General features: G+C 41.2%; 1 protein-coding gene across 2 annotated transcripts; it reads right to left on the bottom strand.

The window, feature by feature from the left end:
- Positions 1 to 988: 988 nt before the first annotated feature.
- LOC121286968 (secretory carrier-associated membrane protein 4-like) lies at positions 989 to 27,306 on the bottom strand. Of its 2 annotated transcripts, none has more exons than XM_041204327.1 (7): positions 27,170 to 27,306; positions 15,483 to 15,525; positions 13,572 to 13,700; positions 9,298 to 9,454; positions 9,101 to 9,202; positions 7,798 to 7,915; positions 989 to 1,922 (listed from the first exon to the last, which is right to left on the bottom strand). In XM_041204327.1, exons 2-7 carry the CDS (start codon positions 15,487 to 15,489, stop codon positions 1,746 to 1,748), a joined length of 690 nt encoding a protein of 229 aa, XP_041060261.1. In that variant the 5' UTR covers positions 15,490 to 15,525; positions 27,170 to 27,306; the 3' UTR covers positions 989 to 1,745. The 2 variants fall into 2 exon arrangements, with proteins under 2 accessions (XP_041060261.1, XP_041060260.1); XM_041204326.1 differs by lacking the exon at positions 27,170 to 27,306 and adding an exon at positions 26,975 to 27,101.

Genomic DNA, 27,306 nt, shown 5'->3' with positions numbered 1-27,306 from the left:
CTGTCATTTAGTACGTCTGCCATTATAAATATTTAAGGAGATAGAGAGATTTTCCAAACACAGGCAAAACCTGCATTTTTCAAATGCACTAACAGTTTCTCAGTTTCAGATGCTGTTACCTAAATCACGTTTTAAGGCCAAATATACATCGAGTAACTATTGCATTGAAGAAAAATAAAACTGGGAAGTAAACTTCACAGAAATAAAGGCTTGGTAAACAGCGTTGTCTTAGAACTTATACAAACGGTAACGCTAATGATTTATACCACAAAAGCAGCTCCATAATTGGTGATGCAATGCTTCACGGAGCCACCATATTTGCAACAGTGTCTCTCTCCCAACACTGTTAGCCACATACGTAATTTCAATTTTCAAATAATTGTTGCCATTATCTTCAATATCCAAAACATTTTTTTCCAAAGATAGTTTTGATTTGATGAAAAGTTGAGTATGAACCAAAGTTTATTAACCACTTCCATCCCCCAAAAAACTACAGACTAAGTTAGCCTAGTTTTTACCACCATGCCCCTTACTTTAAAAATTAAATTGATTCATAATCCTGGCTAAATGCATGTTGCCTCTCATGGCACCTCTCCTGAACATAAGCATATTCAGGCTAGGTTTGCTTAACTAATGTAAACTTGTATAATTCTGTTATGTCGTTCAAGCAATGGCAGCAACCTTTTTTGTGGAACTTGCACATATTAAAATCAATGCACAGGAACTTTACCAATTAATGAGGTAATTTGCAAATAAAGTTCTATTGCAGTAAAGAACACAGATGTCTAGCAGTGATTAAACGGGAGAAGTCCCATTGACAGTTCAGAACACTGTGTTCCAAAATTATTCCTGGGCAACAAGTTGAATAATGGATTCAGCAAGGATAGCTTTTACCTTTCTTTTTGATAGCAAACGGCAAAGCAGACCATGTATGGCCCATAAACCTTATGTCTTTAAAGTGGGGGGGGGGGGGGGGGGGGGGGGGGGGGAAAGAAGAGGTTGGGGAGAACACAAACTGAAGAAATTGTGATCTAATCAAAGTTTAAACAATATGCAGTAGATTTTGGGGAAATGACATCAAATATGAAAAGCAAGATACTGCAATGCTGAAAACCTGAAATGAAAACAAAATGCGGGAAATACTCAATTGATGAGGCAGCACTTGTGGAGAGAGTTAGCACTTCAGGCTGATGATCTTTCATCAGACAGTAGATCATCAACTTGAAACATTAACTGTTTCTCTTCCCAGTTGCTTCCTGATCCTGAGTATTTTCAGCATTTTCCATGACACTGCTGCATTTGACTGGTACAGGTCAACTGCTCTACATTTTGGTGAGATTCTGAAGAGTGGGGAAAAGTAGTCTAACTCTAGATCATGATCAGAATGAAAATAGCACAATATACTTCAACTTTTAAAAGTCACAAACTAAATTTTGGAAGCATTCACATCCAATCCGAGGTCTTTTTGAAGTCCGATTCCACAGCAGTTAGCACTGATCACAAACCTTAGTCCGAGAAGCAAATATGATGTACACATAATACAAGAAAATTAGGCAAAAAATCCCTTTCCGCTGCTACTACTCATGATTTGAGGCCTTTGTAGTATAGTTCCAATTAAAGATGCTTAACCTTTTCAGTACGTAGCATACCAGGCATTTACATTTTCTATTAAGAAATGTTGATTTGTGATTTAATGTAAATTTGCATCACAAAAACTAAGTACTTTTTTTTTGAAAGTTCACATCCTAAGACCACTCATCACCACAAGGGTATCTTGGAACTGTGGGATATTGTGGTAGAGTATTACCAGCAACAGTCTGAAATGCTAATTGCTTTGGTGGGGGATTTTGCCACGTGCCAGCACTCCATTCTTCTTGGGCCTTCTGAAAGCTTCCACCACCACCCCGATAGATTCTGTGCACCTGTTAGATTAAATTATAATAGTAAATATAAAACACATTTTAAATCTGTTTTCTAAACCTGTCCTTAGCTTTTCATATTTTACAATGTCTGAAAAGATTTGCAAACTCTACAAGGTTTCTACCAATCACGTTTAATATGCAATCATGTTTAATGTGAGGTCAAATATTCATTGAATCAACACCACCTCTTACATGAAGAATTCTACTTACTGTCTTGAAAATTGACAAAACTAAAAATCATCCAATACTTCAGATCAAGAGCTCTGCAGGGAGTCAAAGGCTGAAACCTATCCACTATACCAAGCTATGACACGTTGCATTGAAACATGGGCAGCAGAGTTTTGGATGTGCTGAATTATATGGAGGATGAAAGATAAGAGGCCAGCCAGGAGAGAATTGGAATTTTCCTGGCGGTTAATAAAAGCACGAACGATTTTAACAGATAGTCTGAAGCAAGGTTGGAAATGGATGATTAAACAGAGGAAAGAGAAAGAAGGTAGAAGATTGAAGGAGGAAAAGCAAAAGGCAGAATGAATAGTAGGAAGGAAAGCAGGAGAAACGGGGAGGGAGTAAGGGATGGATAAAATAGAATAATGTTCCCAATCTTTTAGATTACAGGCTTTGATTAGTCTCAGGCCAATGACATATCCTGTTAGTTGGCTCTAGGGGTCCCAAGTCAAATGCATTGGTGAAAAGTGCTCTCTTTTAAAAGAAAAATAAATTATATTTTCTATCTCTCCACTTTTGTGTGCATCACGCACTACTGGAATAGAGATGTTAAGCGAACCACCTACAAACAAATTTCCAATACTGAACAGAAACAATTGAAGTAACTACCTGTTCATGAGGTAATTCGGTCATCATTCAAAGCTTCTCCATGACTGTGACTTGAAATTCAACAAAATGAAGCAGACGGAAACCCATTCTCTTCTACTCAATAGTGGTGCTTATTTTTGCCACTACTCTATTGAGTTTGGGCAGTCTCCACCATCTTCCAATTCAGCATAAGCCCTGAACACAACTTGCATACATTGGCAAACCTCAACAGGGATTATTCAGTGAATGTTATGTAAAAAGTAAAAGTGTTCTGAGGTTAGGGTTGCAGCACATTTCTTAGCAAAGTAGAGGGGGCTTTACGCTATACTTAGCCATACTGTGCCAACCTAGGAACACATGATAGTGGCAAGTACCCAAACTAAAATTGACAACTTCATGAAGACAAGTATAAATACCAAACAGTTTAACTTAAATAGAGGTGTTTACTGACTCTACAATACATCACACTGGAGAAGATTCTTGGTAAACTTGGTAAAACTGCATCATGGTGGTGTAGTCCCTCTACTAGGCAATGAACATTGATAATGGAAATACATTTGCCTTCGAGATGAGAGGATACAAAAAAAGGGCAAGGGACTTAAACATTAAAAAGCACCTTATTTGTTTGGTGAGTATCTGGTAAGTGGATGAGGTCTAAGTTTAAGTTTAATAGTATACAAGCTGGTGGTAAAGTTAATAAAATGTATAAAAAAGGAAAATAATGAATAATATAAATAATTAAAACACATTAGTGATGGCAGGACAGGTGATGTGTCAAGGCTGCAGCACGTGGGAGCTCCTGAGTGCCAATGTGATCCAGGGCAAATGCATCTGCAGTTAAGTGTTTGCAGCTTGAGGAGTTTTAGTTCAGAATCATTGAGCTGATGGCTCAGCTGTGTACATGGTTACACATCAGGGAGGGGGAAAGTTACTTGGATGCTTTGTACCAGGAGGCAGTCACACCACTTAGGGTAACATCTTCTGATTTGGTCAGTGGTCAGGGACAGGTGGGTATGACTGCGAGTGAGGTAGATAAGCGAACTCAGGGGGCAGGAGTACAGGAGCCCCAGCCTTTGCAATTGTCCAATAGGTCTGAGGCTCTCTGAGCTTGTTTGGATGAGAGTGGGGGCTGCAGGGTGGATGAGCAACTGACCATGGCACCATGGTACAGGAAGCCACTCAAGTTGGAGAAGCACAAAGGAATGCAATGGTAGTAGGGGACAGTATAGTGAGGAGGATTGACAATGCTCTCTGCAGCAAAGAGCGAGAGTCAAGGCGAATGTGTTGCCCATCCAGTGCCAGGATTCAGGACATCTGCTCAGGGCTGGAGGGGAACTTGCTGTGGGAGGGGCAGTATCCAGTTGTCATACTCCATGTAGGTACCAATGACATAGGTAGAACTCAGAAAGAGGTTCTACATTCAGAGTATGAGGAGCTAGACATTCAATTAAAAAGCAGAACCTCAAAGATAATAATCTCTAGATTATTAGCTGAGCCATGTGTAACTTGGCAAAGGTTACATAAAATGAGAGAGAGATGAATATGTGGCTGAAAGACTGGTGTGGGATAAATGGGTTCCGGTTCTTGGGGAAAGTGGGGGCTGTACCGTTGGGACGGAACGCACCAGAATTGTGCTGGGACCAGTGTTCTAGCAAACTGCATAACTAGGGAAGTAGAGGGGGTTTAAATTAACTAAGCGGGTAAGGAAATTGGGAAGCTGTGGTAAATCAAAGAGTTGAGAAAGGCATTAATGTGTGGAATGATAAACAGACAGTGATAGAAAGAGACAGAGAACATAGGGAGTACAAATCTAAGAGTAAATCAGTAGATAAGGCTAAGGGTTACAAAAATGATAAAAGAGCAAAACTAAAGGCTCTGTGTACAAGTGCACGCAGCATTCAAAACTAAACAGATGAACTGAAAGCGCAAATAGAAATAAATAAGAACGATCTGATAGCCATTACAGAGACATGGCTGCAGGATGACATAGATTGGAACCTGAATATTGAAGGGTATATGACATTTAAGAAGCCCACAAAGCTAGGAAAAGGTGGAGAGGTGGCTGTTAATTAATGATGGTACTAGCATAATAGAGAAGGATGACCTGAGTTCAGGAAACTAGGATGTAGAAACAGGTTCGGTAGAGATGAGAAATGGTAAAGGCAAGTAGTCACTTGTGGGAGTGGTATACAAGCCCCCTAAGAGTAACCATACAGTAGGACAGGTTATAAAGGAAGAAATAACGTGAGCTCGTCAAAAAGTTAAGGCACAAATCATGGGGGATTTTAATCTGCATTTAGACTGGAAAATCAGATGGGCAAAGATAGCCTAGATGAAGAATTCATAGAATGTTTTTGGGATAGTTTCTTAGAACAGCAAGTTCTGGCACCAGAGAGCAGGCTATACTAGACCTGGTATTGTGCAAAGAGATAGTATTAATTAATAACCTCAGTGAAGGCACCCCTAGGTAGCAGAGATCAAAATATGATCGAATATTACAATCTGACTGAGGGCGAGAAGAGTGGGTCCAAGACTATTTTAAACTTAAACAAGAGCAATTATGAGGGCATAATTATGAGCTAAAAGTGAACTGGAAAATCAGGTTAAGAGAAGGTCAATAGTTTGCAGTGGCAGACATTTAAGGGGATATTTTAGAATACGCAGAATAGGTACATTCCAATGAGAAAAAAAATTCCAAGGGGAGGAGCCACCATCTGTAGTTAACAAAAAAAAAATTAAGGTAGTATCAAACTTAAAAGAAAAAGCACATAATAGCACAAAAATGGGTGGCAGGTCAGGAGGTTGGACAGAATATTAAGAACAGCAAAGAATGATAAGATTGATAAGGAAGGAAAAATTAGAGTACAAGGGAAAGCTAGCTAGAAATATAAAGACAGATAGTAAAAGTTTCTGTAGATATTTAAAAAAGAAAACTTAAAGTGAGTGTTGGTCCTATAGAAAGTGAGTTTGGGAATTAGTAATGGAAAATAAGGAAATGGCAGATGAATTGAACCTGTACTTTGCATTGGTCTTCACTATACAGGATACAATAACATCCCAGAAATAGCTATAAATCAGGAAATGGAAGGGAGTTAGGAACTCAGGAAAATTATAAATCACCAGGGAAGTGGTACTGAGAAAATTGTTGGAACTGCAGGCTTACAAGTGCCTGGTCCTGAAGGACTTCATCATAGGGTCTTAAAAGAAGTGGCTAGTGAGATAGTTGATGCGTTGATTTTAACTTTCCAAAATTCCCTCGATTTGGGGAAGGTTCCATTCGATTGGAAGATAGTGAATGTAACTCTTTTATTCAAGAGAGTGAGACAGAAACAGGAAACTACAGGCCAGTTAGCTTAACAACTGTCATTGGGAAAAAGTTATTAAATATGTTATAGCAGGGCCCTTGAAAAAAATCAAGGTAATCAGGCAGAGTCAATAGGTTTTGTGAAAGAGAAATCATGTTTAACCAATTTATTGGAGTTCTTTGAAGAAGTAACATATGCTGTTGATAAAAGGGAACTGGTGGATGTGCTGCATTTAGATTTACAGAAGCCACATCAAAGCTTACTGTGAAAAATAAAAGCTCATGGCGTAGGGGGGATAACATATTGGCATGGATAGAAGATTGGTTAGTTAACAGGACACAGTAGGCATCAATGGGTCTTTTGCTGGTTGGCAAAAACACGAGTGGTGTGCAACAGAGATCAGTGCTGAGGCCTCAACTTTTTTACAATTTATATAAATGACTTGGATGAAGGGACCAAAGGTATGGTTGCTAAATTTGATGATATAAAGATAGGTAGGATAGTAAGTTGTGAAGGAGGACATAAAGAGGCTACAGAGGGATATAGATAGGCTATAAGACCTGGCAAATGGAGCTTAATATGGGAAGGTGTGAAATTGTCCATTTTTGGCAGGAAAATTAAAAAAAGCAGCATATTATCTAAATGGCAACATAATACCAAGCTCTGATCTGCAGAGAAATCTAGATGCCCTAGTGCATGAATCTCAACAGGTTAGTATGTAGGTAAAGCAAGTAATAAGGAAAGCTAATAGAATGTTATCATTTACTGCAAGGGTAATTGAATACAAAAGTAAGAGGTTATGCTTCAATTTTACAGGGCATTGGTGGGACCACGTCTGGAGTACAATGCTCAGTATTGGTATCCTTATTTAAAGGAAGGGTGTAAATGCATTGAAAGCAGTTCAGAGAATGTTTACTAAACTAACACTTGGATTGGGCAGGTTGCCTTATGAGGAAAGGTTAGACAGGCTAGACTTGTATCCACTGGAGTTTAGAAGAGTAAGAGGCAACTTGATTGAAACATTTAAGATCTTGAGGAGTCTTGGCAGGGTCAATGTGGAGAAATGTTTCCTCTTGTGGGAGAATTTAGTACTAGGGGCCACTGTTTAAAAATAAGGTGAATATTTTTTTCTCTCAGAGGTTTCAGGGTCCTTGGAATTCTCTACCTCTAAAGGTGGTGGAAGCAGAATCTTTGAATATTTTAAGGCAGAGGTAGATAGATTCTTGATAAGCAAGGGGATGAAAGATTTTGGGGGTAGGCAAGAATGTGGAGTGAGGCTACAATCAGATCAGCCATGATCTTACTGAATGGTGGTGCAGGCTCCAAGGGCTGAGTGGCCTACTCCTGCTCCTAATTCCATGTCCTGAAACTTGTTTTGCCCAAGTTCTCAACGTTGCAACCCATTTTCTTGAAAAGGAACTTGAAGAGTGCAATTCAATATTCATCTTGGATGAATCCCAGTCTACTTGCAGAGAGATGTCCAGGTTCATAATCAAATATTTCTTCTAAGCGATTAACTTTGCAACTCAATAGAATCGATCATCATCTCTAGGAATGTACTGCAGAATGCTTACAGCACCTGCAAGTAGTATATTGAGCTGCTCATCAGTTTACTGAATAATCTGTTCATAGTGTGGGCTGTATTATCCTGGTGGCACCTCTAGATACCTATCACTGAAGGCCACTTGTGATTCAAATAGAAAAACGCACTTGAAAGAACATTTTCAGAGAAGGGGAGAGGGAGCTAAACTTACACGGAAAATAACAAGTGCACTCAGGATTGCAACTGCTGTGAACATGATCGCAGGGAACAGCATTACCACTCCAGCACCAACATTAACTGAGAAGAAACCTATGGCAGCTATCCATCCACTGAAATAAAAAAAACAAGTAATATGGTTAACATGTTATACATAATGATTTTTAATGTTGGTCCAGTATTCACTGCCGATTTAAAAACCCACTTCTTTCAAGATTTTTTTTTTAATTGTTAATGCCAGAAACGGAAGGAAAATCTTAAATAAACTTCAGAGAAAGAGATTTTGCTTCCTAATAGTTAATTGAATAAATGACTTTGCATTCAGACTTTCAGCTCAAGAATCCCAGATCACTTCACAGCCAATGAAGTACTTTTGAAGCATAGTCACTGTTGTAACATGTGAAAAGGCAACAACTAATTTACACAAAAGGTCAAACAAACAGCAATTATATAACCAGATCATGTTATAGTGGTCCGCAGAGGGATGAATATTGACAAGGACAACAGTACAGCTCCCTGCTCTGCCTTGGATAGCACATGGGACTAACATCTCAGACAGGCCCTCAGTTTGTCTGATCTGAAAGACGCACCTCCAAAACAGTTCTGCATTGAAATGTCAGCTTAAATTATGCACTCAAGTCCCTGGTGTAGAGCTTGAAAATGCAACTTGCTGATTCAGTGAGCCCAGGCTGACACTAATTTAAATATTATGTCATTTAATTATTTTTAAATAAACATCAATATTCCTTTGTCCTTCAGTATGTTTCTACAGTATCCTGTGACAGACTTTACTGCAGTACCATCTAGTATCAGTATGTCTTGGTGGCTTTGATTATATATTAGTTTAGTTAATTTTCTATAATTCTTTAAATACCTTACAATCCTTTTTAAATGACTTCTCGTAGATATTTTGCTAATCTGTTTACACGTGTCATTATCCATTTCTTCATACAGCTTTATATTTGGTGATCTTTAAACATTCTTTTCTGACTATAATATTACTCCATGTAAACAGATCAAACAATAGTTATTTTCAGCCTTTAGACAGGTGAAGGCTGAAGTGAAGACTTCACAACAAACTAGGTGAAAGCTTTATTAAAAATTATTGTTAAGGATAAACAAAATATTTGTTGCCATCTTGTGATAGGTATGAAGTACTGCATTAACATAGCTCAAGTGGTACACATTGGACCAGACCATACAATACCAAAGGGCCCAGGTGGAAAAGGGTAAAGCAAAGTGCTATATAAATTGGGAAAGGTTTCTAATTATGCTTCCTCCATAGTGGTAGGACTCACCAGGCTCCCCATCCTTTGAATCCAATTGCTTGTAAAGCTGCCAAAACAACTTGGGCAGCAAAAACGAAGAAAAACGCCATGAAATTAAAAGAGCTATCAGATCTGTTGGAGAAAAATAAATGCAACAATTACAAGCTTGAAAAGGGTCTGCTTAAGGTTGCTCAACATCTTTTATTTCTTTCATCACAAGTATTTACCTAAATGCTTTATAAATTGGACGAAGCCAGCAGACGTATGAACAGGGGCTGAAAAGAACTAGCCAAAGTATTGCCAGGCCAAAGTTGATAGCGCCACCTCCTGCTATCAGCCAAGCTAAGCAGCCTATTAAATTCACTGCTAGGGTAATGCTGTAAACTGAACACAAAGAAAAGCTCAGTTAGGATATCACTGTGATCAGTAATCAATGTGTTTTATAAACATACAAAAAAAAAATCTAGTGAAAATGGTTGAGAAAGTCAAAACTGAAAATAACCTAATAACCAAACTTGCAGGCTTTGCCTAGGAAGCAAACACCTCCACTTTATATTAATCTGCTCTTACACTATGCCATTCACTTGCAGAATACTGTGCTCCCATTTGGCCTCGCTCACCATACATTAAACTGGTTCATACTCAACTGCATGCTACTACACATCCCACGTCATTGCACACTACTTACATGCTGTCAACCAGAATTTAACTGGCCACATTATATCATATTCAAACTGGGTTGCATATAGGAATTTCCTTACCCGCCTTGATGGGCTCCATGCTGAGCACAAATTAGCCTTTGAAATGGAGCTGTCAAACAAGCTCCCTTTCCTTGCTGTGCTAGTTGAGAAATTTGCCGATGGGTTCTCTACTACTGTCTACCGCAAGCCTACCTTCACTGGTCAATATACACTTTGGGATTCCTTCATTCCACATCCTAAGATTGGCCTCATTGGCAACATCATAAATAGGACCCGAGCCATTTGCTCACCGTGCAAGTTTGATGCTTAAATAGGGCCATCCTGTGAGATAGTGGCTACACTGATCAGATCATTGCTCGCTGTATATTGCGCAACCTCAGAAAAGGACTTAAGGCCACCACTTTTGGTCCTGAAAGGTGCCCAGTCTCTAAGATTACCCCGGAACAACAAGGTGTCTCAAAAATTTGAGCATAAGGTGAAGCTAGCCATTTCACGCTGCTAGTATGCAGTGGCAACAAAAGTGGTATTCTAGACTAACAGGATGCTACCATCAAGCCAAAAAGATGTTCTGCCCATCACACAATTGAGTAACGTGGTATATAAATTTCAGTGCTGGTGTGATGCTTGGTATGCAGGCTGTACATCCCAACGGCAGGTGGATCATATCAAACAGCATGTCCTTCCCACTGTTCGCAACATGCAAAGTACTGACTTACCCAACCAGCCCACGTTTTCAAAACATAAATGACCAAGATTAGATGTGATTCCACGACTGTACAGCAGAATCAGGTTTGTTAAGTGCTAGGAATTACACTGACAACCAATTTAAGATCACCAGTTGGGCTCACAAGTGTGGCTCACTTACGTGTGCTAGAAGCTTTATACATGCACACACAAGGCCCTGTCCTTTGCAGATAGAAAGAGCAGGTCCACACATTGTGCCTTTTACAACTAAACAAAAGCTTGGAACAACCATTTCCTGGGGCATTCTCCATGGCAATTCTCCTCTACCAATTAGAGTCCACTCTCCTCCCATGCAGCATAAATTGTTGTTCCCTTTACAATTGGTATTCTTGCAAATCTGTCCTGATGAGCACAAGTTAAAAAGCTTCAACAGCATGTCTCTCCTTTCAGCAATACTAAAAAATACTTTATTCCCTCTGAGGTTGTCTTTGCGCAAACCACTCCAGTGACTTTAATGAGGGCAGGAAAGGATCTTCATGCACCCAGGGACAATTCATAGTAGAAAGGGAAGAAAGTGTGCAAATTCGAACAGTCTGAACAGTTACTCTGCAGGTGTCAGACCTCAAAAATCATGCTATAATGGGCATGCAAATTTCATCCAATTAGAATTACACTTTCCCAATCCTGTTTCATATAAGGTTGGACAGGATCAATTCCTGTCAACAACATTACCAGAGCAGGGGAGGGAATCCATTCTCTAGCATCTCCACACCAAGATCAAAATTGATGTTTTACCAAAGTGCAAAACTCAAATGTTAATATTTTCTTCCATAAAAATGGAATGGTGTGTTTTGAACAACAATCATTTCCCTTTTCTTTAAAAAGTTTGGAAAGGGGAAGAATGGCACAGGTCTTTCAAAAGTTTACCTTCCATATATCCAAAAGTGAACAACCAACCACAGACAAAACTTTCAATCCATTCTCTAAACAGATATTTATCCAATAAAACAGAAAAAGACAATTGAGGCTCCAATAAATTTGATAAACTTCCATAACATTAGCCCTCACAGCCATTTACATAGCTCAGGTATCCACTAATCAGCACCCAGGTGGGGTTTTTAAGAGGTGTTCTCAAATGAATTCATATCATCAGTAAAGATAACTCTCTGGGGAGGGAGGGTACCTGAAATGGTCTTTTAGGCTCAAAATTAATTGTGTTACAATACTGAAAATTCTCATCCTTGTTTTAAAATCTACGCATGGCCTCACCTCTGCCCATCGCTGTAACCTCTTCCAGCCCTACAATTTTCTAAGCTTTTTGCATTCTGCCAATTCAGGCCTCTTGCACATCCTCTATTTTAGTTGTTCCACCATTGGTGGCTGTGCTTTCAGCTGTCTAGGCCCCATGCTCCAGGAGGCTGCTCAGTAAGATAAGAGCCCATGGTGTTAGAGGCAAGGTACTAGCATGGATAGAAGATTGGCTGTCTGGCAGGAGGCAGAGAGTGGGGATAAGGGAGTCCTTCTCAGGATGGCAGCTGGTGACTGGTGGAGTTCCGCAGGGGTCAATGTTGGGACCACAACTTTTCATTTTATACATTAATGACTAGATGAAGGAACTGAGGGCATCCTGGCTAAGTTTGCAGATGATACAAAGATAAGTGGAGGGACAGGTAGTATTGAGGAACTGCAGAAGGATCTGAACAGGTTAGGAGAATGGGCAAAGAAGTAGCAGATGGAATACAATGTGGGGAAGTGTGAGGTCATGCACATTTGTAGGAAGAAGAGGCATAGACTATTTTCTAAATGGGGAGAGAATTCAGAAATCTGGAGTGCAAAGGGATTTGGGAGTCCTAGTCCAGGATTCTCTTAAGGTTAACTTGCAGGTTGAGTAGGTAGTTAGGAAGGCAAATGCAATGTTGGCATTTATTTCAAGAGGACTAGAATATAAAAGCAGGGATGTGCTGCTGAGACTTTATAAAGGTTCTGGTCAGACCACATTTAGAATTTGGTGAGCAATTTTGGGCCCCGTATCTCAGGCAGGATGTGCTGGCCCTGGAAAGGGTCCAGAGGAGGTACACAAGGATGATCCCAGGAATGAAAAGCTTAACATATGAGGAACGTTTGAGGACTCTGAGTCTATACTCAATGGAGTTTAGAAGGATTGGGGGGGGGGGGGGGGATCTGATTTAAACTTACAGAATACTGAAAGGCCTGGATAGAGTGGACATGGGGAAGATGTTTCCATTAGTAAGAGAGACTAGGACCCAAGGGAGCCTCAGAGTAAAGGGAAGACCTTTTAAAACAGAGATGAGGAGAAACTTCTTTAGCCAGAGAGTGGTGAATCTATGGAATTCATTGCCACAGAAGGCTGTGGAGGCCAGGTCATTGAGTGTATTTAAGACCGAGATAGATAGGTTCTTGATTGGTAAGGGGATCAAAGGTTACGGGGAGAAGGCAGGAAAATGGGGTTGAGAAACTTATCAGCCATGATTGAATGGCAGAGCAAACTTGATGGGCCGAATGGCCTAATTTCTGCTCCTATGTCTCATGGTCTTATTCCTTTCCTAAAGCTCTCTACCTTGCTACTTTTAAGAAGTTTATCAAAACCTGCCACTTTGTCCAAGCCTTGGTCATCTCTCCCATTATCTTATGTGGTTTGTTGACAAGCTTTGTTTAGTAATGCTCCTGTGAAGCACCTTAGGACACTTTACTGCTTTAAAAGGCACTAAAGAAATGCAAGTTTATATGCCAATTCTTATCTCCCCCTCTGCAAGGAACTACTCCCTGGTACTAAAAATGAGTCTGGTGGAGGCAAGCAAGGAATCCCATGGGTTGTCACACACAAATGGTCTGGACCCCAATCAGGAGACACATCAACCAAAAAAAGAGCTGATAAAATAATAAACACTTTTCTTTACCCTCCCCTCTGTTTTATTGCTAGAAACATCTAATTAGCAAGGTTGAAGCTAAGAATAATTAATAAACTCTGCTATTGAGAATGACTGTAGATAGGAAGCATATATGAAAAGCAGCCTACCTAGCAAAGAGTATATTCACTGATTACACATGCCACCCTAGAAAAATATATAGTTTGAAAACAAAATAGCTCAACTTACAGATCCACAAATGGTAGATTCGCTTTACAAGATGACAGTGATCTGGTGGGATCTCTTCTTCAAAATTTTGATAGAAACAAGGCTTCAAAGGAATAAACTTTGGAAGTGGGGGGAAATTGTTTGCTTTTTCTAAAAAAAAATTTTATAACATGACAGTTACAGGTGCATTTACCTTCTTTTGTTATTTATCATCAAGCATTAGACCATGCTCTGTGTCACAGAAAACAGGAGCAAACACGAGCAAAAGCAAAATACTGCAGATGCTAGAGATCTGAAAAAAGTGACAGGAAAGTGCAGCAAATACTCAGCAGTAATGCTCCTGCTGAACTGTGCACATGTACAGCTGCACAGCAATCTGGAAGGTATAGTGCAGGCCATTCACATTGTTCCCTGTAAGATAGCGTGTGTTCTAGGAATTCCTAGCTTAGTAGCATTGTGTTAATTTTAAAATGTCTGCTTTCAGGAAGCTCAAGAGTGCATCTCCATCAGGCAAAATATATACTTCCTGGCTCACACACAGCCACCACTTCAGAGAGAATGATTCACCTCTAAATGAGTTCTACATACAACTGTCATTGGCAGTGAGATTCAGTCTACCATTGGAAGGCGATCCCTATCAGAATTACCTGTTCCACAGGTATAAACATATTTCAGGTAGTTCAGGTAGAACCCAAAGACCTTTGAACCATGGCAATTATTTATTTGTGAAAGTTCCCTTGAATACTCTTCAGTATGGATTGCAAAGCAAAGGATGCTTCTGGTTAATACCCCCTATCTGGACTTTGCAGCTGATTTTGGCAGGCAGTTGGCAAGCTAGGAGTATAGTGAATGCTCATCAATATCAGATTTCACGTATAAACTTTGCCAGCACAGACACAGCTTCAAACTAAACAGCATGATCTCAGAACTACATAGAAATTACAACATGAAAATAGATCAGTTCATAAGAGTGTTAATCTTCCATAAGAGCAATACACTTAATCCCACATTCCCATCCTGTTTCTATACACCTTTGCCTTCAACCACTTATCAAACATTCTTAAATATTGGCACGGACCCTTGCAGAAAATTAGGACACTCAATCCAGTGTCCTAATTTTCAGTGTTAAAAAAAACTTTCTTCTGCTGTATCTCCTAAATCTCTTACATTTCTTATATCCACTATCCATGCCTCCTATTTCTAGATTCTTCAACCACTGGAAACTCCTTTAATCTGATCGTTCGCATCCCTTAAATGATTTTAATTACTTCTATCAAATACATGGAGTTCAAATTCCATCTTGGAAGATTGAAAATTTGTATTTAGATAATAAAATGGTGCCTTTAAAATAAGTGACCATGAAGCTATCAGATCATTGTAAAAACTCACTGGCTTGTTGATATCCTTTATAGAAAAAACCTGACAATCTTCTGTCTAGTTTATGGTGTGATTCCAGTTCCACACCAATGTGGCTCACTCTCGGTTGCCCCCTGATGTGGCCTAGCAAGACAATGTGTTGTATCCAGGGTAATAAATGCAGTGAGGGGGAAGGAGGAAAAGAAAGAAAAAGCTTGCTCCTCTTTGAACTATGCTTTTTAAAATTAAAAACCAGATACTTCCCCCAGCTATTTCTTCGTTCTTCCTAACACTCGTGCATCTTCGAACCACTCAGTGAAGAGGTCAGACAAATGGCTGTGCCCAGGCTGCTTTTGGCAAAAAGATCCGAGTGCATGAGGAAGGATGTTATTGTTCCATCATTCTAACAGACAGATCATTATGACATCTGTTTGGTTAGTCCTCTCTATAACTCAACACAATTAGAAACCTTCCATCTGAGGGCCATCACAAAGTTATTAATCTATGCTGTGCAAGTGTTTCAAGAAGATTTTTATTATTTATCATATCAGGTGTTAGAAAGTCAACAGAACCTACCAGTCATGGTCTTCAGTTGGTCTTAGCTACTGCTTTGACAGTTCTGAAGAACAGAAAACAATAGTTGGAAAATATAAGTAAAACAAATTAGGTTTTATTTTCAAATTATCTGAATATACAAATTCACAAAATTTTTAAATATATATTTACAATGGTAGCTCAATGACAATGAGTTGGTGTTATAACATATCATGCTAAAGGGCTTAGACATGAAAAAGCTCCTGATTTAAGTTAGGCCATCTGGGAGGTGGAAAAAGTGGAGAAACCAAGTAGTTCTAATGTTATTTCAGTCTGACCCCTAATGGATGAAATGGAGACAGCAATCTCAAAGGTTTATTGAAACATATAACATTCTGCAGGGGCTTGACAGGGTAGATGCTGAAAGGGTGTTTCCCCTCCTGGAGGAATCCAGAACTAGGGGTAGAGTTTCAAAATAATGGGTCTCCCATTTAAGACTAAGATGAGGAGGAATTTCTTCTCTCAGAGTTGTTACTCTTTGGAATTCTCTTCCACAGTGAAGGCTGAATCATTGAAAATATTCAAGGCTGAGTTGGACAGACTTCTGCTCAAAAAGGGAGTCAAGGGTTATGCAGTGGTGGGGAAAGCAGGCTGAAAAGTGGAGTAAAGGCCACTCTCAGATCAGCCATGATCTTATTGAATGATGGAGCAGACTTGACAGGTCAAATCGCCTACTGTTGCTCTTATGTCTTATGACTTATTTTGTAAATAAGATCATAACATTGCATGAGGAATCTGGTGATATTTCTTCCTGATTAAAATGGAAATATTTGCTTAAATGTTATTTACTTCATAAAGTTGAATCAGTTAATACTTTTCAAAGCATAAGTCTATTTATTCATACATAATATATTTGCTATATTCACAATAGTTATTGAAAAATGAATCTTAAAAGGAAGCTCTCGGATTTCAAATATGTCTCAAGGTGCTTCTGTGCACGAGGAATACAAGATCAGCAAACTGGCAAACAATATGGCAGAAGCACGCCAATATTCAAAGTAAATTGGCAAGTACTATTCACAACAATTAAATTATTTCTTGCCAAATTTCCAACACAATGATTACTCCTGCATTATACATGTCAAGTGCAGACAGTGCTCACGTAGACAGAAACCCAAATGAGGAAGAACACTCAGTGAAATACAAACGTTGACACGATACATATGCTTAAAAGTGGATAATTTTTCATCTAAGTATTTTTAAGTAATTGCAAAATTAATTTAAATCAAGTATATGTGCTTTTTGCAACTTGCTACAATCAGAGGGGTATCTACAGGCATGTAATTCAGTCAGATAACCATCTGTTCTCCTTTCATGCTACTTTTCCAGAGCATTTATATGGCACTTTTCATGACCATAGGACATCTCAAAGTGCTTTCAGCCAATGAAGCAATTTTGAAGTGCAGTCATTTTTGTAATGTAGGAAATGCATCAATTTGTACACAGCAAGTCCCCACAACTGCAACTTGACATGATCTGTTTCTGTGATGTTGATTGAGACACAAAGCTTAGCCAAAACATAGGGATAAATTCCCTGCTCTTTGAAATACTGCCATGGGATATTTTACGTTCAGCCAAAAGGGCAGACTGGGCCTCAGTTTTTCTTATTTGAAAGATGGCACCTCTGTCAGTGCAGAAGGTTTAAAGTTTCATCTCAAAGATGGACGACAGTAGTTAGCAAGACAATGCCAAATACCATGTCAAAAATGCCTTTAGTTTGGAGTATTGGTCACAATCCACAGCAAGATCAAATCCACACTACATAAAAGGCAGTTTTTAAATGATGTTACAAGCTGCTATACTAGAATTTTGCACACTGTATTGTAACTTTTACAATTAAATGTCTACACATTAACAATTCAACCATAGGGGTACGTTTACCTAAAACTGCATGATAATGACATTAATGACAGAAGAAAGTTCTAAAGTCATGACCCATAAATTTCTAAAGAAAAATCTTTAAGTGATGAGAATCACTTTCACTACAGCCCAATAAATCTTATATTAGCTCTATTCTGCTGCAATACCAAACTGTGATAGAGAGGGCCAAATAAGCACAACAGTGAAAGCAGTTCAATTTATTTCAACATTTCCACTTCAAATTGCAGAACAGCTTTGCGCAGATAACTCAAGCAACCTCTGTTACTTTAATTTCCAAAATATGAGTACCAAACTAAAATTTAAGTTTTTGACTAATATTTGGAACTCAAGAGGGAGCAGGATAACGCAGTCATCTGACAAATCCTCAGAACATACGCTGCAAATTGGCCCAGATTTTCACTTCATGTCTAGATCCATAATGGTCATCCCAATGGCAGAGTTTACACTTCACTATCAAAACTCAAGTTAAAACAAAATTACGACTTTTAAGTACATAAAGAATAGAATTAAAAAGGAATCACCCCCCACCAAAAAAAGGCTAGGGAAATGGGTGGGCCAGTGAGAAAGAGATCAAAAGTCTCCACAGTCCACCTCCCTGTACCAGCAGCTAAGTATTTACATTGTTGAACGTTTAAAACCATCTTAGGAAACCACAACATGCAGTCTCTTAATCATGAGACCAGCTTGGATTCCCTGATGGATCACTTTGCAACATTTCAAGGGGTGTTGGTAATGACACCCTTTCCCCATCTTGGCTGGTAATACTAGCCTAACAGTTCAATACCTTATTTAAAAAGTTTTAAATTTTAATTATCACCTCTTATGCTTTAATAGCCACAGGTTCCGGCAAAATCCTGGGATGTCAACTTTGTGTTGTTCGTTGGCACGGTAACATTAGGTTCCCTACAGGAGCCATTGCCTTTATCAGTTCTAAGGTATCCTGACTAATGGTGCTTGATTGACAGGAGCATTTAAAATAACAATTATACATATACACTATGATACAAAATGAAAAGCTATTTCTGTCAGCAAACAACCCCCATCCAGGAAACTCATTTTCAAGTTTTAGATTTATCAAAATACCAGTAAACAAATTTTACGCTGTAGATACAATTTTCTCCAGATATTGTAAAGGAGTAATTAGTACAATTTTATGATCTGAAGCACATTTTTAAAAACTTAAATGGCTTTATCATTTGTATCACCAATTCACAGCACCCTATTGTATTTAAATCCCTTTATGGCTTTGCTCCCTTATCACTGTAACCTCCTTTGGTCCTCCATAAACCTTGCCATTTCCCCACCTCACTTCTTACAACATAGCACTGTGACCAAACCTTTGGCCACCTCCCCTCATGGCTCAGATTTTGCAGTCAGCCACAAAGTGATTGCATTCACCACTGAGAGTGAAGAAAGCTACCCACAAATATCGAGCGTGATTTAATCTTTCCCAACATTACGTTCATTCTGGCATCCGCACAAGATGACCTCTGGCATCTGACAATGATGTCATCAAGCAGGTTAAACAGCCTAGATAAAAAATGAAGCAGTCTCACAGGCTGGATAGCAAACCAGGAAATAAAATGCATTAATTATCTTTCCATTTTTAACCATTTCACAGAAAGGAAAACGGAGATTGGGGCCATACATGTGAAATTAATGTCAAAGCTGAATTATCGAACAAATTTTAAAAAAAATCCAGGGTGTTTTAACAATTTTTTTAATCATAATAGAGAAATTTGACATTCTGCATACACAAAATTAGTTTTTTCAGGAACAGTGAAGTTGTTCAGCAGTAATTATGAATTTAGTATGCCATGAAAAATCCAGATACACCTCATTCCATAAGGCATAACTTTATCAAGTTTTTAAAGTGAGACTGAGTGGAAGTTCACACTAGTTCAAGTGATTCCTAAAGAATTCCATCTGTGTGGATGTTAATAGCACCCCCTGTGGAGAAAGGGGTAATCACAAAGTAACTTCCAGATTTCCACATTTAACGTGCATATAAAAACACCAGAATTGCTGTCAATTTTACAGTTATGGTACCAAACACTGGACTACAAAATCCAGATCTGTATCTTCTTTGGCTCAGTGTCCATTTTGGTCTGATTTTGCCTCTGAAGTGCCTTGAGATGTTTTTCCTCTGTAAATAGTACTATATAAATGCAAGCTGCTGACATTGCCATCCATCTGGGCAGATGCAGAGCTTTAAACTTGAAGTTGGTCTCCTAGCCAAAGACCAACAAGTATTGGTCTGTGGTTAATCTTAATGGATCAGTGAACACATCCCAATGTTAATGCATCCTCTTATTCTGTATCATATTGCAGCTATTTATCCAGACTTTGCTACATGGTTCTCTGTCTGTCATCTGTTAGTGCTGGGTATATTTTAAGTTATCAGATATCAGTTCTTGTTTTAAAAAAGATAAAGCTGGTGATTTTTTTTAAACAACTACTTGTCCTGCTATCTCCTGGTGCTGTAGCCTTAATAGCCAACGAAATATAAATATTTAAATTGAATTTAAACATTTATCACCCACAGTTGCAATCTATCCCAACAAGCTTTATGCCCTTTATACTTTACCCTGAATCAAAGTGTTGAAGCAACAGGGAAAGGTCAGTAAATAAAACATTAATAATTAATAGCACTACTGTAGATGCAGAACGTATAGTATGATGGCAGCACAATCACTACATCCCAAACAGGTTGCAAATAACAAACTTCACGTAATGAAAGAAAAGCTTGTCGCTGATCTGTGAATATTGCTCATGGATTTAGGGAATCATGTGTGGTGGTGTCTTTATGTTTACTTTGCACAACACCACCCATAATAAAAACTGTTATACTTTCAGGATTCTGATGGACCTTTTGTGTGTACAACAGCCAAACTGACAAATTACTATTTTGGAGTTGGCTGTTAGTGTTCTATACTCTCAACCTATGCAGAAGCCAAATGCAAAATATGGATGTGATGGGATTCCAGAGAGTCTAACAATCAAGTCCACAGATGTTGTAGAGTGAGAGAGTACTGAGATAGTCAATTTCTTACAGCTGTTGCCACTGCAGAAAAACACAGGTAAAAAAACATTAACTGATCAATGAACATTGTTGCACAGGATTGGTTTTTCTTTTGATGATTTCTTAGCAGACTATCCAGCTGAACTTACCAGAACATAGGCGATTGAAACATTGAAAGTAAGATGCATTAAACCTGAAATTGAAGGAGTGGTCGGTACTGTTCATTTGGAAATGGACAGGTCTTTAGGGGAAGGATGGTAAGACTGAGATAATGTTTTAAAAGGCTTATCATAGATACGAAGGCTAAGTAAACTTCAAAAATAACTAGAATCAAGAGGGAAGTTGCCCTTCTGTAATACACTTCAAAAGAGAGATAGAAGCCAGTTTCTGCAAATTACAAGTAGGTTATTTAACCTATAGATTAACTTGGCCCTGTTAATTGTCCGTGAAGGAGATGAGTGAGCATTGCCGGTTTAAAATTTACACAATCAGACCAGAGTATTTTTTTAAAATCCTGTAAAAGCAAGGCAATTTTTTTCCCCCAGAGTGGGTGTCAAAAGTACACAGATGACCAGTAAAAGCACTGTGCAATTTATCTACAGTACTCAATTATTGAAACATAACTGAGCATCAGCCCTACAGTCTTCACACAAACTTAGTCCTACACCTCTTTCCAGAGATTCACTCAGGGGCAGCTAAGATTTCATACACCCATTCAGAAACAGGTTATGCATTTAGCAACTTTCCCCTTCTATGCAACTGCCTAACTTGTAAGCAAATCACCCAGGTAGCTCTAATCTAAATGAAACCATCTGATTTTAACAGCTTTCGGAGTAGACATACCACATTTCCCCAGTGCCACATGCTGTTGGTATATTAGTCCCATAGCATGCTCTCATTCATTTTACCTATAAGAGATGCAGGTTCATAGCTTACAAAAAACTGTCATTTGCATTTGAGAGCACCCAGATCATAGAAACAGGGCTTCTCATCATAAAATGCCAGCATTTTAATCTTTGAAATGGAGTCCTGAAAGGCCTCCTGGAATGCTTTGAATAGGACTTTAAACATAAAATGACTGAGTAAAGTTGTATAAAACATTGAAGGAACTAGAATGTGATCCTAAAAAGGTAGTTTGCTCACTACCAATGTTAGCCTATTTTAATCGGTTAGCAAATAGATATCAATTCCCCAGGGGACAGCAAAAAAAAATTAGGTCTGTTTGTTTTGAGAAAATAGAAAATTTGTAGCTGACAATCTTTCACTCGTGAGCAGTACCATGCCAAGACAAGAAAGTAACCAACTAAAGTGGGGCTCTGGATTTACAGTTTGAAACAGTGTTATGATCCATAGCTGAGGTTATCCCTGGACAAACCTGATCGCAGCATGAAACCCAGCTTGAAAATCCTAACTTATATTTTTGTTTGTTTAGATACATGGAGAGTAGCTACTAAACAGAGGCACAGGAGTCAGCTGATGAACTTTTAACAAAAGAATAAAACATTTATTCAACAAGAAATGAAATATATTACAATATTCCTTCACCCACAACTATACATCTACAGATGTATACAGACCTGTAAGGATAACACAAGTTACAAAAGCTATCTTATACTCTAATATTCACAATAAGTACATAGTCCACGTAAACTTATGGCACCCTGTGGTCAGACACACCTCACTCAAACTAAGTGACAGATGCCACCTCAAACAGATGCTACAGATCTCTCAACTCCCCCCAGGCGCTTGTCACACTGTGAGCCAACCGGTCTCACTGAACCGTGTCCTTTACATGAGGGTTTCCAATCTCCATTCTCCAGGACCTCACCTTGGAATCTTCTCCCAAACTGACTTTTTCACTCAGACACCTTCCACAAGGGTTCAACTCCAGGGTTTTGAACTCTCCTTCTGACGTTCCTCTTCCCTGAGTCACCACATGCACTCAAGCTGTCTTCCATGCACTCTCTCACCAACTCAGCCGAAACAGTACATCACTGCTTCACATGCCCATAGCAAAGAATTACAGACCTTTACTTAACAAAACAAACATGTGTGGGAGGAACCTACCTATTTGGCCCCCCTGTTGCTAGGCAATAGCACTGTTCCTCCAACAAGTGCGTTTATTTTTACTTTACAGAGGTCATAAGCATCTCATTAGAAACGCAAGCAGCCTTTTAAAGTGAAACTAAAACATCATTTGACCTTTCTTAACACAGATACTGAAATACAAATTAAACTTAAAACTTTAAAGCTAAAACTCATTCCTAACACCCACACCTACAAGTATAACTTAAGCTATTTCTATTTCCTAACAACAGGAACGTTCAACAAAAGAGCTTAGCGGATTCACTTGGCACGTAATAACATTCAAGGCTATGGGCCAAGTGCTGATAAATGGGATTACGTAGGTAGGTCAGGTGTTTCTCATGTGTCGGTGCAGACTCAATGGGCCGAAGGACCTCTTCTGCACTGAGAGATTCTGTGATTCAGTCTTCTGAAGAGATCCAGGTATAACTGGAGGTAGGATCTAGCCAACACTGGATGCTACAGGGCCCACATACACACAATATCATGAATTTATTTCAGTTTGATCCTCATAGTACAGGATGTGAACTTAAATTGTGTCAAATCTTGCTCAATAATGCTGCTATGAAGCAACTGGAGGCATTTTTACAATAAAGTCGCTATATAAATGCAAGTTGTTGGTGGTAGTCTTCAGCGACTGCTATTATCCAAACTATGTGCCACTAGGGGCTAACGAATGACAACAATGCTCAAGTGTCCATCAACAACTTACATTTATAGAAGGCATTTAACACAGTAAAAATTCCCCAAAGTGCTTAACAAGAGTAATAGCAATAGAATAGGGGCTGGTAAATAAGGTGGTTAAGAAGGCATATGGGATACTTGCCTTTATTAGCTGAGGCATAGAATATAAGAGCTGGGAAGTTATGCTGGAACTGTATAAAACGCTGATTAGGCCACAGCTAGAGTATTGCATGCAGTTCAGCAATCCGCATCATAGGAAGGATGTGACTACACTAGAGAGTGTGCAGAGGAGATTTACCAGGATGTTGCCTAGGCTGGAGAGTTTCAGTTATGAGGAGAGATTGGATAGATGGGGGTTATTTTCCCTGGAGCAGAGGAGATTGAGGTGTATAAAATTATGAGGGGCATAGATAGTGTAGACAGGAAGAAACTTTTCTCCTTGGTCGAGGGATCAATAACCAGGGGGTATAGATTTAAAGTAAGGGGCAGGAGGTTTAGAGGGGATGTGAGGAAGATTTTTTCACTCAGAGGGTGGTGAGAATCTGGAACTCTATACCTGAAAGGGTGGTAGAGGCAGAAACCCTCACAACATTTAAGTAGTATTTGGATGTGCACTTGCAATGCCACGACATACAAGGCCAAGGGCCTAGTGCTGAAAAATGGGATTAGAATAGTTGGGTACTTGTTTGACCGGTGCAGACTTGATGAGCCAAAGGGCCTTTTACTGTGCTGTAGACCTCTATGACTCCAAACATTTTTAACATCAAGTCAAAGAAGAAAAAATCAGGGCAAATGATCAAAAGCTTGATCAAAGAGGTAGTTTTAAGGAGAAAATTATAAGAGGACAGATGGAGAGGGAAATAATTCCAGAGCTTAGCTTTCCAAGGCTACTGAAACAAAGGCAAATGATAGATTGATTAAAATTAATAATGAAGAGGCCAGGACTGAAAGAGCAGAGAGATTTTGAAGGCTTTTTGGTGCTAGAGAAGCAAGACCATGGAGAGATTTAAAAACAAGGATGAGAATTTTGAAACTCAGGTGTTGTCTGACAGGGAACCAGTGAAGGTCAGCAAGCACAGGTCTAATAGATGAATGAGATACAAGCAACAGTTTTGGATGCGCACAAATGTCAGGTGGAACAGTCAAGTTTAAAGGCATAGAGCTAACAAAGGCATGGTGCTGTCGCTCATTAACAATATCTAAAAATCTTGGGTCAAGTCCCATAAGTGGAGTTAATGTTGAAGTTCAGCTATGCTCTTACTGAATGGCAGAGCTGGCTCAAGGGGCCACTTGGCCTACAGCTGCTCCTAATTCATGTCTGCCAATGATCATTTTTAAAAAAAAATTAACTCATAGAACATGGAATTCTCTACTTTAGAGGGTGTGGATGGTCCATCATTGATTCAAGATATTCATAAAATAATTCTATCAGAAAATAAAGTATGGGGGGGAGCAGGCGGGATAGTAGAGCTGAAGCCCAATCAGCCATGATTGCATTGAATGGCAGATCAGACTCGACAGGCCAGATGCTCTACCACCCTGCTCTTGTGTTCATGCGTGGGCATCCCTATCAAGGACAGCATTTATTGCCCATCACTAACGGCCCTCGAGGTGACGGTGAGCCACTTTCTTAAATGCGACTGAGCGGCTGTCAGAGGGCAGTTAAGAGCGAACCAGGTTATAGAGGTCGGGAGTCGCATACAAGCTTCTTTCCCCAAGAGGCGAGACACTGGCGAACCAGTCTGCTTTTTAAAAGGACAATCCCCCGCCACCCTTGATAAAAACAAAAAACTGCAGATGCTGGAAATCCAAAACAAAAACAGAATTACCTGGAAAAACTCAGCAGGTCTGGCAGCATCGGCGGAGAAGAAAAGAGTTGACGTTTCGAGTCCTCATGACCCTTCAACGGAACTAGGTGAATCCAAGGAAGGGGTGAAATATAAGCTGGTTTAAGGGTGGGGGGGCGGGGGGGAAAGAGAGAGAAGTGGAGGGGGGGTTGTGGTTGTAGGGACAATCAAGCAGTGATAGGAGCAGATAATCAAAAGATGTCACAGACAAAAGAACACAGGTGTTAAAGTTGGTGATATTATCTAAACGAATGTGCTAATTAAGAATGGATGGTAGGGCACTCAAGGTATAGCTCTAGTGGGCGTGGGGGGAGCATAAAAGATGGAAATAAGCCCCGCCACCCTTACTGCTCCCCCCACCCCACCCCCCACAACCCACCCATACACACACACACACACACCCCACCCACACACCCACCCCACCCCCCACAACCCACCCCCACCCACCCCCCACAAACCACCCCACCCCCCACAACCCACCCCCACCCACCCCCCACAAACCACCCCACCCACCCCCCACAAACCACCCCACCCCCCACAAACCACCCCACCCACACACCCACCCCCCACCCCCCACAAACCACCCCACCCACACACCCACCCCCCACAAACCACCCCACCCACACACCCACCCCCCACCCCCCACAAACCACCCCACCCACACACCCACCCCCCACCCCCCACAAACCACCCCACCCACACACCCACCCCCCCACCCCCACAAACCACCCCACCCACACACCCACCCCCCCACCCCCACAAACCACCCCACCCACACACCCACCCCCCCACCCCCACAAACCACCCCACCCACACACCCACCCCCCCACCCCCACAAACCACCCCACCCACACACCCACCCCCCACCCCCCACAAACCACCCCACCCACACACCCACCCCCCCACCCCCACAAACCACCCCACCCACACACCCACCCCCCCAAACCACCCCACCCACACACCCACCCCCCCACCCCCACCCCCCACAAACCACCCCACCCACACACACCCCACCCCCACCCCCCACAAACCACCCCACCCACACACCCACCCCCCACAAACCACCCCACCCACACACCCACCCCCCACCCCCACCCCCCACAAACCACCCCACCCACACACCCACCCCCCACCCCCCCACAAACCACCCCACCCACACACCCACCCCCCACACACCCACCCCACCCCCCAGAAACCACCCCACCCACACACCCACCCCCCACCCCCCACAAACCACCCCACCCCACCCCCACAACCCACCCCCACCCCCCCCACAACCCACCCCCACCCACCCCCACCCCCCACAAACCACCCCACCCACACACCCACCCCCCACCCCCCACAAACCACCCCACCCACACACCCACCCCCCACCCACCACCCCACCCACACACCCACCCCACCCCCCAGAAACCACCCCACCCACACACCCACCCCACCCCCCACAAACCACCCCACCCCACCCCCACAACCCACCCCCACCCCCCCCACAACCCACCCCCACCCACCCCACCCCCCACAACCCACCCCCACCCACCCACCCCACCCCCCACAACCCACCCCCACCCACCCACCCACAACCCACCCCCACCCACCCCACCCCCCACAACCCACCCCCACCTACTCCACACCCCACCCCACACACACACACACACACACACACACTGGGTGTCCACTCCACTCAGCAACCCCACTCCCAACCCTTGCACAGCCATTGCAGATGGAGTAAGAGCAGAAAACGCCCGACGCTCTCCGCAGTAACCTGGGCAGAGCTTTGACATGGAAACGTGAGGGGAGGAAGAGGGTTTCCATCATCATTACATCTTTTACATTCAAGTCCAACGCACAAAGATAAACGTGACTGGGTATTTTTTTTTTGTGCGTGTGTGTAAAATTCAGACGCAGCAGTTAAAACACCCAGCGCGCGCGGGCGGGGGTTTTATTTATTTACTCACCTCACAAACCGTTAGCCGTTCAAAGTGAGCGGAGCCCAGGTGGCCAATTTCCTTCCGGCGGGCCGCAAGCTCCAGAGACACCCCCCGCCCCCCAACCCTCGGGGCGCCGCGCATGCGCATGCGCACCGCGCGCAGCCTGTCGGGACGCGCCGCTTGGTTCGTTTCATTTCATTTCATAACAAAAAACAGACTCACCTGGAAAAACTCAGCAGGTCCGGCAGCATCGGCGGAGAAGAAAAGAGCTGACGTCCCGAAGTCCTCCTGACCCTTCAGCAGAACCGAGTGAATCTTAGGAGAGGGGTGAAATATGGTTTATTTCACCGCTGGAACGA

This window comes from Carcharodon carcharias, chromosome 14 (genome assembly GCF_017639515.1).
Source record: "Carcharodon carcharias isolate sCarCar2 chromosome 14, sCarCar2.pri, whole genome shotgun sequence".
Lineage (NCBI taxonomy): Eukaryota > Metazoa > Chordata > Chondrichthyes > Lamniformes > Lamnidae > Carcharodon > Carcharodon carcharias.
Note: the sequence above shows the minus strand (reverse complement) of the source record. Positions and strands in the feature narration are given on the sequence as shown.